Source organism: Neodiprion pinetum, chromosome 3 (assembly GCF_021155775.2).
Source record: "Neodiprion pinetum isolate iyNeoPine1 chromosome 3, iyNeoPine1.2, whole genome shotgun sequence".
Taxonomy (NCBI): Eukaryota; Metazoa; Arthropoda; class Insecta; order Hymenoptera; family Diprionidae; genus Neodiprion; species Neodiprion pinetum.
Window position 1 is genome coordinate 22,786,480 of NC_060234.1, and position 13,379 is coordinate 22,799,858.

The window sequence follows — 13,379 nt, forward strand, 5'->3', positions numbered from 1 at the left end:
GTAGAATGAAGAAAACATGCTCTCGTAACATATTAGCATGATATTAGTTTTCCCAAGTTATCCGTATACCTATACAAAAAAAAGGGCAGTGGAGAGATAGCATGGAATGTAATGAATATACTTTCAGTGAGTTACTCTAATTAAACAGAATCAAAAACTTTTATATTTATTTATTCTCAAGACCAGATTTTTTTTTTCTATTCATTCGTACAATGGGCGTATATGGGAGACTTGAGATGCATAAAAAAAAAAAAAATTATATATACAGTTACATAAGGCTGCGCAACTTTATGCGCACGACCAGTATCGAACCTGCTTTGTGGTATCGATTGCAGTGCCTGGACGCTGATTGGCTATTACGGCGTGACGCAAAACACAGTCATTTTCTGATTGGTTCGAGAGAATCATGCGCGGACACCATCAGCTGCTAGCCGGAAACGGAGTGTAGTAGAACGCTGGTAGCTTGCCACCCGCTTCCATCCTCCTAGCGCCTGTCAGCCATTATCGTTTTGTTCTCGCCGGGTTCATAGGTAAGTTCATCGTAGTTTAACAGGCTTTCGATCTCTCGCTTAGCCACATTAACATCGAATACCTAACTCGCCAAAATTCGTCTGCGATTTGGCATCGAAATATACTGGATTTACGGATCAAGGACTTCCGGAACCGACTCACAGTGTAACGTTCATTGTCCCCAGGTCCGATTGGGGGTAGCCGACACGAATTTTCACCGAAGATCATCGCAGGTAACGCACAGAACGTAAAGCTGTACAGAGATGTACGGCAACGGATATTCCAATCAAACATCGTGAGTTGTTTCATGTATTATATTGAATTTATTGTGATTTCATAACCGCTTCGACGAATTGTCGCCTATCGCACGATCAATAATACCTGGGCTCGGGTGAAGCGAATTTATCCGCTATTACGGAACGACTTGCCTCGTTCTTATTACATGGTCTTTCCGCCAGAAGCGGTAACATCGGCCATTTTGTTCATTAAATTCTTCTCGCATTTTATTTACGGCCGTACAGCACTTCTCTCGAATATTCCCTCGACCTTATTCTAGCCATATGTCGGTGGATAACGGGGACTCGAGACAAAGTATTACCAACTTTGTCACTTATATGTACGCTTCTTCCTCGTCGACTGGCCTCATCTGTATTATTGATATTTGATTGTCGCCAAATTTTTCCGTGAAGTTTCCTACTTTTTATTATTATTTACTCACCTCATTAAGCAGATCAGTATTACGCAAGTTACAACTGATTGGCGTTTCATTTTATTAAAATTTTGAACTGAGCGTTTGTTTTATGATAAATGCTCGCTTAAAAGTCTCTATTTTTGATGAAACAATTTCATCCCTACTAGGTAATCAGTTAACTCCAATACATGTATGTGTAAATCAAAGGAATCTGCTGATAAACGCATTAATATTTTCATTCACTATCAAACTTAAACAGCATTGTATTGTTACATTGTGTCATTAATATCCTCGACTGCTTTGTCTACTCCGAAATAGTATTTCCATGCTTTCTCAATTTGGAACACAATATATCACATTCATATAATTTTTAATCATTATATTGATCAGTTCAACTTATCTCACATAAAATACCATCAGCAGTTCGATCACCAGGTAAGCTGCATTTCAATCTCTTACCACTCACTGAGCTGATTGACATTGAGTAGAGCATGCTCTTTTTTATGGGGATACATGTCTCAGAAAAGATGAAATATTTTGTTTTTCACTTATCACATGCCTAAGTCTGTAATTTTGATGCACCCGCATTTGGAATTTCTTCTAAAACATTTGGAATTATTTGATCGACAAAGTATGGATATTTGCATTCTTTATTTTCACTATATGTACCAAAAAAAATCAATTTTCTGCTATTCAATTGTATTATGGAAAAAGACTGTAACTAGATAATTGATGTTGAAACGGACATTTCACATTTTGCAGAATAATGATTTGAGCATTCGGATTGACCTTAAAGTCAACTGGCATGTGGATTTTGAAGTTTCCATTCTCAACACTGTCACTTGTGCAAAAACAGCTCTGAAACTGATATTTCGTCTGCCTGCTAGCTTGCTATGATAACGTATTATAAACTTACAATTGACTTTTCACAACTTTCTAGAAATGCATATCCCCCTGATACTGATCAACAATTTCTTTGACAATCACGATTGTTATGGAAAAAAATAATAATAAATGAGTATAAAGATTCCTTGGCTACATGTGCATACATTTTGCACCGTAGTCTGCATGCTATTATAAGCTCATATAGGCAAGTTTTTATGTATGATGTATTGTTCACTGACACAGTTACAGACCTAGGACAGACAGAGAATATGGCAACCGCACAGGTGGAGGCACATACTGGAACAGCCAACAACAGCCTCACGGAGACATGGGCGGGCTCAAGCAAAACCAAAAGAAAGCACCTGGTGATCTCTTGAAGAAACCAAACTGGGACTTGAACTCTCTCCAACCAATAATTAAGAACTTATATGTCCCTCATGCAAATGTCGTCAGCCGTTCTCCGGACGAAGTAAACAAGTACCATATTGGAAAAGAAATCACTGTCAAGGGAAACAACACTCCTTTCCCAATCCAAGCCTTCGAAGAAGGAAATTTCCCGGACTATGTGATGGAGGAAATTAGAAAACAGGGATTCAAAGAACCTACTGCTATCCAGTCACAAGGATGGCCCATTGCTCTCAGCGGTCGTGATATGGTCGGCATCGCCCAAACTGGATCCGGCAAAACTTTGGCTGTGAGTAATCTATTTATTCTTTTTCAATAATGTTTTATAAATATTGAGGAATGGAATATTATCTGATTCGCTTACATTCAACAGTACGTGCTTCCGGCCACTGTGCATATCAACAATCAGCCGCGACTAGGGCGAGGAGAGGGACCTATCGTTCTCATCTTGGCGCCAACCAGAGAACTTGCGCAGCAAATCCAGAGCGTAGCTCGAGACTTTGGATCCTCCTCATGCATTCGTAACACTTGTATCTTCGGAGGGTCACCAAAAGGACCACAGGCTCGAGATCTAGAGCGTGGTGTTGAAATTTGCATAGCCACGCCTGGACGTCTGATTGATTTTCTTGAAAAGGGTACAACTAATCTACGCAGATGCACGTACTTAGTCCTGGATGAAGCAGACAGGATGTTAGATATGGGATTTGAACCTCAGATCAGGAAAATTATCGAACAAATCAGACCCGACAGACAAGTTCTGATGTGGTCAGCTACCTGGCCCAAAGAAGTTCAAGCTTTGGCCGAAGATTTTCTCAGTGATTACATTCAGATCAATATTGGTTCCCTGACTTTGGCTGCCAACCATAATATACGTCAAATAATTGAAATATGCCAAGAGCATGAGAAGGAAACAAAGCTCTCTTCCCTCTTGAGAGAGATTGGAGCAGACCGCGGTAACAAAACGATAATATTTGTTGAAACTAAGAAGAAGGTGGATGACATAACAAAGGCAATAAAACGCGAAGGATGGTCAGCAATTGCAATACATGGAGATAAGTCTCAGCCAGAAAGAGATTACGTTCTGTCAGAGTTTAGAAATGGAAAGACGGCTATACTGGTTGCCACTGATGTAGCTGCGCGAGGACTGGACGTTGAGGATGTAAAATATGTAGTGAATTTCGACTACCCAAATAGTTCCGAGGACTACATCCACAGGATAGGCAGAACAGGGCGTTGCGAAAGTGCTGGTACAGCTTATGCATATTTCACACCAAACAACGCGAGACAGGCTAAGGAATTGGTCTCCGTCCTAGAAGAGGCTGGCCAACCGATCAATCCTCAATTATCAGAGATGGCAAACTCGCAGAGAAATCAATTTGGCAAAGGCCGTCAACGATGGAACACCGTCCGACCCACCAAGGACAGTAGCAGCGGGGGTCCCGGGAGCCCACGAAATATTGGCAGTCCCAACGCAAACAACTGGCAAAATAATCAGCAGAATGGTATTCAAGACAGGTCGACCCCGCGGCAACAGAATGGCTACCAAAACAATCGGCAAACAAATTATCACAGTAATCAGAACAGCTATCAACCAAGGCAGCCGAATAGTTATCAAAACGGATATCAGAATGGTAATAATGCAGGTGGATACCAAGGCAATTTCCACAATCAGAATGGAGGTACACCTAGGTATCAAGGACGCGGTGGATACCAAGGGAATAGGTACAACAGTAGACAGAATGGGTTCAATGGCAACCAAAATGGGCAGGGCATGTACTCTATGCCTCCTCCGTTCATGATGCCACCAGGCAGTCATACAGATGCAGGCATCCAAAGCCTGGTAAACAACAAGTTCTTCCAGACCAACAGGCCACCACCAGGAACTAACCCGTGTGCTTATCAATCAATGGGTTATGGCCAGTTTCAACCAGTCTCACCATACGGCTACCCTTACCCACCAACCCCAGTGCAGCAGTGACATCTTTCGAGAGGAAAACCCACTGGGGCACGGGCCAAGTAAGCAGGAAATAATATTTGATACTTCTCTGTTTCCTAAATGTCCCGTGAATAATTCTATAATAATTACTGTCAAAAGGTAGGTTTTGATGAATATGTTCTTAATGTGGTATCAATGATATGTTGTTTTTTTTTTTTTCATTTTTATTTTATTTCCTCTTTTTTTTTGTCTTTTTCTTTATTTATACTTTTCTGGAATGGTGCTAAGTTTAAACGTATTGCTGTACTATCATCAAATGATGGAACATCAATCTATATTGAGAATACTGAATTAGTTTCTTTTGGTGAATTCTTCCTTGAAATTACCCTTTATTGACTGTTCAGGAGGGTCTCTGCGCTTAATTAGTTTATTAAAGTTTATACGAAAATTGTGCAAATTTGACGAGTGATCGTGATTAATAAAACGATACTATGCTACTTTTTGAGGCACATTCCAGTCGAGTCTTGATATAGCTTGTTAGTAATGGTATACTGAAAATTATATTATTAATAATAATAATAATAAATATATTAATGAATATTGAATGTGGCCACAAATGTAGTAATCGTGGTCATAATCTATAATAATCTATAGTAATCTTCTTACGATACTATGTAATTTACCTGTATGCTTTTCTGAAATGCACGAAACATATAGAAGGGCGGGTGGGTTAGGTTTAATAAGTTAATTTATTTATATTATGTATACAGGCAATGCTCTACTCAACGTGAGGCCTTTTGCATAAAAATTAAGCCGAGCGCTTAAAGCGAACCGTACTATTGTTACTACGTGACGAGACTGGGTGTGTCTCGACTTAGGAAAAAATTCTTGATAGAAATTCGGGGATCACTAAATACTAATTAATTAAAGTAAAGGTAAACCTTAAAGCTACTACTTGGGAGGGGGGGCCTAATATTCGGGCGCGTAGTCATATGGCTGTGCATCTCAGAGCAAAGCTGAGTTTATTTTTATATATCAGAAGATGAAGAATAATATGAAGAAGATCAATAAGAAATAATAATTTTTTCTTGTTAAATGAAAAATGATTAATATTAACATTGTTGTTTGATATTTATGCAACTGGCCACCGAATTGCCATACTGCGTAATTAATTTGCAAAAATGATTCAAGAAAACCAACAAAAAAAAAAACAAAGAAAAAGATGGCAAATGTTCTGAAATCGTACCCTCATATATACCTGTTTAGTTTCAATTCAACAAATTGACCATCATTTACTTTAGTAATTAAACGAATCTAGGTTGTTATAATAGATAAATTTGTAAGAAGCTGCATAAGATATACCTACACATGAGGCTAGCAGCCGTGAGCCGTGTTCCATATAATATGTATACATATAGTACAACTGTATTATCGTACTATATAATACTAAAATATTATGTACTCTTTAATACGCTCCTTAATCCGCTCGCATAAGACGCAGAGAGTAAAGTCGACTTTTGTGTTACATTTTTTGTAAACCTCCAGCGTCACTAGGTTTACTCATTGTGAACGTTGCATAAACATTACATAGAATCTAAAAATTCCTAGGTGAATATATATATGTATATACATAATATGAAACGGCAGAAACGTATCGAAATACAAAATCCACCATTCTCATTTAAATATATACTATCTAATCGTTTTCCATTCAATATACGATAGGGTTTTCAACGAGCTTACAGATTTTGCGAGGTTGATGATCTCAAGCACGTTGGGAATATCCTAATCTAATTCAAAAAGGTGACGGCAAGAGAAAAACTAATCTTCACACATTTCTTTCTATCAATCATTAATATTTCTTTTTTAATGTTCCGCTCAGTAGAGAATTTAATTTTTGTATCACCTGATAAGATGGAGTACAATCGCCGTTTTGTGTTGAGAATGGTTTTATTTTATTGTAGGTGATTTCAGGTATTCGTTTAAATATTCAATAACTAAAACAGGTCTTTATCTTATTATAGATTTAAACAAATACACACACACTTATCAGCTTTGTACGAAGTAAAAAAACAATTTTATAAGTTGAAAAGAATCTGGAAGCTTATGCACATTGCATACTCCCTCTATCTGAGCCTGAGTACGTTGGTCACAGTTTTGGTCACATTCGCAGGCATAAAAGTCAAGGGGAGTAACAATAGAAAGTTTACACATTACCTGTTATTTAGTTTAAAAAGAAATTCACACGATAGCGGGTGTACGCGTAGTTCTGTGATATGTAAGATGTAGCGTATTATAGATCCAATGCTGTATTTTACATCGTGGTTAAAATAAGAAAGGTTCTCATGTAATCAATCTTTGCGAAACAAAAAAAATTTATGTATCATATCGCTACCTCGATATATTTCAAGCATCTGTCGAGCTACAGGGAGTCTGGTGTAGTTTTTGTAATTGTTCCAACAGATCAAATTTACACATATATAGAAAATGAATGGAAGCAAATAAAAGGATAAAAATACCTTCTGTTTGGGAGACAGTCAAAAGAACTACTACTTTTATATATGTATAGATACATTACGTACATACATAATATAATGGAATGATGCGTGCTAAACTGCAGTTTAACGGCGGTCAAAGAATTTATACTTACACACACCTTAGTAAATACACATTCAAAGTCGTCTCACCAACTGATGAGAAAGATAGGCTGCTTTCAAAAAGTATCCCAGTCACAAATTGCGGCAGTGAGACTGACAATTGTTGTTCATTATTGTTATAACTAATCTGTAGAGTTTAAGTTTATACCTTGTTGTTTGTTTAGTTTTACTTCAATATATATTATGCATACATACTTCTCTTTTTCTCCGCTGTCGCGGTAACGGTTCTCATTCAGCAGCAGTAACATCAACTTGAATGATTGAATGATAATCTTTCATCTCGCTGCCCAGTTTGTTAATAAATCGAATCAATTTTAATATTTGAATGAAAAATAAGCGAAAAAATAATAATCCTAGTGTGCGTGAATGTCGCGGCTCAGTATACTGGTGATGTTTCAACTAATATATCTATGATCTACATACCTACTGTGGATACATAAGTACCTTCATATTACGCTGAGTGCTGTGATATCGCGTACATAAACTTTTTATTATTATTATATAACGAATTACAAAATGAAAAAAGAAAAAAAAAAAAAGAAAACAAACAAGTACGCATATTATAATGTTACGAATTATCTCCTTTATACAAAGACTGAATCTCTCGCCAATTTATATACATTACAAGTTTAGCAGCCGCAAGTACGCGTTACATACTGTACACTATAAATACCTATTTGTATATTATAAATTACATATTATATTTTACATATATAATTGGATATACCGTCCCGACGAATGTACGGACGGACGGACAGACGGACCGATGCAGCTGTACTATTGCTTAATTTAGTAGTTGGGCCATATTCATCTTCACAATACAATGAATTGAAAATGATAAAAATGTGAAACAGGGGCTGGAAGATATTGGCGCCGCGCCATTGCAATAAAATCTGATATTCACGAAAAACAATGGGAATCCAAGTCAGAATAATTTATTTTAAACTCTGATGCCCGATTTTGTAATAAATCTAATTCTTAATTGATTCATACATGAGAAATTAGTTTTTTCTTTTCTTTTTGGAGATTTTAGGTTTAAGTCAAGCGGTTCTAATTTTTTACACCGATCATTCAGACCATAGTGTTTTGCATATACGTTATAATTTAAATGGCACTACATAAACTTCCTACCTTTCTCGCTCGTGTGAGACAAGTCATTGAAATAATAACACACCGATGAGCGCGCATCACATTTTGGCCTCCATTAAGTTAAATTAACAAATGTTTACTGATACCCTATTTTTTAATGTAAAACATTGTTACTGTTTTGTATTGTACGACTGTTGTAATGACTTATTGTAGCGTCTACTTCTACATACATACATACATTCATTGATTACGTATCAGTCTCTTGTGCTGGAACAGCTGCCAGTCAGCCGTTGAGCAAATTATCAGTCGCAAGGCCTGTTCAGGAAACACACTTTGTCTTTTTCCTGAAAATTCATTATTTTTTTACATTATTATCATTTTTTCAATATTGTAATATAAATATTATGTTATGTACAAGAGTAATATTTATATGTAAATCTAGTCAAAATTGTTTTAATGTTACTTACGATTTAAGTCGATTAAAACATTAATCTCAATTCTTTAGAAAACACATATCCGTTTACCCGAGTTTAATAAATCTTGTATTCTCTTTTGTCATTTTGAAAGATGAAAGTAAGTTTTCGAAGAGGCCTTTATTGTTCATTATCGTTTTAATATTTACTTTTAAAAACAAATTTTTTTTCCCTTGAGCAACTACTATTTGCTCAATACAATCAAACTGTTGCGGTGATATTATAAATATAAAAAAAGGTATTATATTGTGTAAATGAGCGAACTTGACAGGCATGTATAAGTTTTTATATTTGATACTAATTTATGATAAACTTGAACGCAAGGGAAAAAGAAAACAAAAAGGAGTTGAGAAATTATTCCTTCGTTTAGTAGCCGAATGTCTATTCCAACGACAACCATAGTTTTTACTTGAACGAGAGATGGGAGAGAAAGAAACAAAGAGTAAAAGAATGAGAAACAAGGAAGGGAGAGAGAGCGAGAGAATTATTGTGAAAAATGCATATTTATTTTTTGACCATGACACGATTCAAGAATAAAGTAATACTTATAGTAGTGTGTATGATAATATGAATATATTGCTACAACCCTTGCTGAAAAGAATAACGTCTATCAATAATAACAATGTAAAAAAAGAGATGATAATTGCCTTTGATGGTTGACGATGATTACAGTGCTCATTATATATAATTATTATTTTCGAGATTAGGTAGAAGAATATCTGTTAAATCATTAAGACCGCAGGAAGCAAGTTGACAGTCAAACAACAAACAGAAGCAACATAAAATAACTACTCTACATTCAAATTCTCTTCTGTAGGTTTCACTAAAGTGCATTTCTTGTATGTTATACAGTATTATGATAGAAAATAATAAATAAATAAATAAAAAAAAACAAAAATATTGCAATTATACAAATGTGTTTGTCGTTTACTATATTTATTCTATTCCTTTATTTCGAATTTAAACTCACGCGTGATCAGATTACGAATTCCGTGTTCGGAGAAGAGTGAAAAATGAAAATTCTGTGGAATTGTTAATGAATTATGAACCATTTCAGAGGCCTACATGCAAAAAACTGCAATAATTTCTTATATCAACAATATCGCTAACTAAACCTTTTTTTATTACACTTCCAGTAAATAATTGGATAAACGGTTCTGATTTTGTGGCTAAATATCTGTAGTTACAACGCTACCTTGTAGTAACAACACCAAAGATGTGGTTGAACTTAGAGACGTTAATGTAACGGAAAAAATTATAAAAACTATCACAGTGCAACTTGACAATTAATTTCAAGAAAGTCAATTCGAAAAATATCTTCATATTTTGCTGTCTTGTAGTTACTGAATTTCAATCAAATCTAAATTGGCCAGTAACTACTTTTCTAAAAAAAAATACGCCATTGCTTCGTCGTAAACAAAAATCAATTCTACCTGTGAGGCGTTCTCCGCCAACTCGGCCAATTTTTTTTTATCGGCTTTGTTCCATAATTGGTTACATAGCGGCGCTATGTAAAAATACTCTGAATTTTAGAGATTTTTTTAATTCACTCGATTAGGAAATGTTTTGTTTTAAACCCATATATCAAGAAAACATGAAGTCGGGCAAAATACATGTTAACAATAAAGTTATTTTTTCCATGATCTATTTAATGCATTGTCCGTTATAGTTTTGATGGCATCGAAGAGGCTAATTTCAGCGTAAAAGAATGGAATTTTGTTTTTCTTTCAATGCGACACCTTTGAGTTCACCACAAATATTACAGGCTATTTGGCAGTGTATTGGGAACGTATAAAAAATTGGCATCGTGGAACTCAAAATTCTTGCCAGGTAGAAGAAATATTTTACTGAGAAAGGTGAATCAAGGTACACTTGATATATATTAATTATATGATTGATAGCATCAAACATATAACATTGCATTGAATAGTTGATTTTTTCAAAGATATGTAGAAGGATGAATTTATGTTATGAGTTTTTCCCAAAATTTGAAGCTAAAGAATGCCCGACGCTGTTACGTTGTATTACGTAGTTGTGTAAAAAATGTCCATGCAGCGGGTTGCAAGCCGGTGTGTTTACCGGTCTAAAGATAGTGAGTGGGGTGAGGTTGCGATCGAGCCTCTGTGCTGCTGGGCGTCCTAAGAAAATGAGACTCGCGTAAATACTACGCAAAGGACGCCGCTTTACGATGTGTTTATCTCGTTCATTTTCCATTACGAAAAGTCCCAAAATGCTATCGGTCTTTATATATCTTCAGTCAACGCCGGAAGTGGTCGCAGAATTCAAACTTCGGCTGACGTCGCATGCTACGGCAATCCTTTAAACGTTAGATCGTGTTGCGCGTATCTTGCGTGGTGTTTACACCCGGCCGTTGAGACCATAGAGATATGCAAAATAGAGCGTAAGCAACGGCGTGAGCGTCCCGTGAACGGATTTGAATCGGTTTTCTAAAGGACAGAAGATAATAATTCTCCCACCCTCTCTCTCGCTCTTTCCATGGAGTGGGGGTTCCTGCACGCGCCGCCTAGTTGCCCCCCCCCCCCCCGCCCGCCCCCCGCCGGTAACTCACGGCGGGAGCGCCGAGCGGAATCAGTCGTTTCCGAGCAATCGAAGCGAGATTATGCGTTCTCGATGGAAGTTCAACATTCCGATCGCGTGGGTCAGGTTGGGTCAGTGTGTAACCTGACAAAAAACCGAGTTACTGAAGTAAAAACATCCTGCGAACGTTGAAGGTTAATTTCTTGTTCCGAGTTTTCATTGTTTTGTGTAACTTCAGATTTCAGTAATGTTTGTTTTGTCTCTGTGCGTCGTGTGTCAATTTTACTATTTTTTTGGCTTATTTTCGGCAAATGCGCTGTTGTATTGTTAGCAAGATTATTCAGCCGGTTCAAGCAGACGGCTGCAGCACAAAAAGTGAGTGTAGAATCCGAGTGTTATTGCGGTGCGGACTTTTGGACTGTAAGAGACTAGTGAAGATGTGAATGATGTGAAAAGTGCGTCGCTTCACCGATAAACCTGAGATGCTGCAACTACTACATGTGAAAGTGTGGAACAGCCCAGAATCGAGGTAACAATACTTATTTTAATTATTGATTGATAATTCAAGGTGGTACATTTGAGGCCGAACTTTTGTTCTTGCATAACATGGAGTGCATAAATATGAAAATAGACAACAGTAATAATTCATTTGAAAACCGAAAAGCCAATTTGCTAAATTAATTCAAGTGTCTTGTCTTGTTTTTTACAGATTTAAGTAGCGACTTCCTAGTAACTTTTCCATTTCTCGGCAACGTTGGTGAGTTTGCACGTGTTAGGTTACGGGTATTTCCCTGGGATTCCTCTGTCACGTGGCGTGGCGGTAACAATTGTTACACAAATCTTCGATTTCTTAGCTGCATGGATAGGCTCATTCACGATCGCAACGTGCTTGACTTTCAGTCGAATCATTGTTTATTCGCAATTTAATTTACCGTAGCTTACTTACAGTTAGACATTTTACACGTTGCTAAAAGTGGAATGAGCATCGCGACAGGTAACCATCGCTTACTCGGCACTCGCGAGATCGAATTGTACTTCGTAACTGATGTAATAATCTACGTTTGAATTTACCGATGATGCCGTTTAAGTGGTGGGTTCACCTGAGGTTCTAAAAGTATTCAAATATCAACATTATTGTTAAATTGATAAAATTCCCAAGTCTGGCATAACGTAACGTAAATTTTCAATCTTTTAACATCCAACAAGTATTGATCAACTGCAGGCTTAGCTCGCTTAGAAAAATGCTAATTGGCATTCAAGATGTTTTAATCACTTTTACAAAAGCTTAATGTACCGACAGTCTGCCAAAATTTACTAAAATAACAAATGCAATATTAGAGTTGGCGAGATACAACCGCGATACTGTATTCTGAGAAGGCAGACTACGATACAAAAACATTTTGCTCCCAGCAGGTAACCAATGAAAATGTAAGTCAGTGACCACGGCGCAAATGATGAAGAATGATGTCTGTTGGAAATTAATCTCTGTGATCGTCTGAATGGGCAAAACGCATCTCTGGACCATCTATCGCGTTCCGTGGTACGCTAGATGGGGAGAGATGCTGAGCTCGAAGACTTCGCGTCGAAGAGGACCGCCGACCGTCGCGCCACACAATAATGCATGCCCTCCAACCTCCCTCCCAGTTTCAATTTGATTTGTAATCTGAGAACAACAATCCGCATAGCAATGTATCTGATATCTAAAAGATGCAGATGCGAATTGGGTTTCTACAGAATTTTTGGGACAAGTCCCAGAAAATACAAATTTTTTGACAGTATAATCTGTCGCGCCTTATTGCGCGTAGATTAATCACGAGAATTGAACGCAGCTTCATGCGCGTAAATTAGTAACGAGAATTGGACGCAGCTTCGTGCGCGTAAATCAGTAATAGAAATTGGACACGTTTTTTTGCGCGTTGATTTTGGAAACAGTATATAAAAAAGTTGCGTACTCTCGATGTACTGATTTTTCAGCTCTTCGGTCAATTTTTTGACGAATAATAAAATTTTCAAGTTCTTCGACGCCTTTTGCGCGTGGACTCGATACCTTTCAGTTATGAGAGAAACCGCGGCATTTGAAAACCGGCACTCAACGCGCAGGAACAAAAATCTCGGTAGCGTATAGTGATAGTGGAGAATCGTGGCGTAAGTATTTATGAAATATATCTGAAATATACAGAAACACTCGTTTAACT

General features: G+C 37.1%; 1 protein-coding gene across 1 annotated transcript; it reads left to right on the top strand.

Moving 5' to 3' along the window:
- Positions 1-413: 413 nt before the first annotated feature.
- LOC124214897 (uncharacterized) lies at positions 414-7,635 on the top strand. Its single transcript, XM_046617644.2, has 4 exons — positions 414-530; positions 696-805; positions 2,330-2,780; positions 2,865-7,635. The coding sequence occupies exons 2-4, from the start codon at positions 774-776 to the stop codon at positions 4,467-4,469; spliced, it is 2,088 nt and encodes a 695-aa protein (XP_046473600.1). The 5' UTR covers positions 414-530; positions 696-773; the 3' UTR covers positions 4,470-7,635.
- Positions 7,636-13,379: the final 5,744 nt, after the last annotated feature.

Coding starts and splice junctions, on each gene's coding strand:
- LOC124214897 (XM_046617644.2), top strand. CDS start 774: ATGTACGGCAACGGATATTCCAATCAAACATC. Junction 806..2,329: donor GGATATTCCAATCAAACATC/GTGAGTTGTTTC, acceptor TCACTGACACAG/TTACAGACCTAGGACAGACA. Junction 2,781..2,864: donor GATCCGGCAAAACTTTGGCT/GTGAGTAATCTA, acceptor TACATTCAACAG/TACGTGCTTCCGGCCACTGT.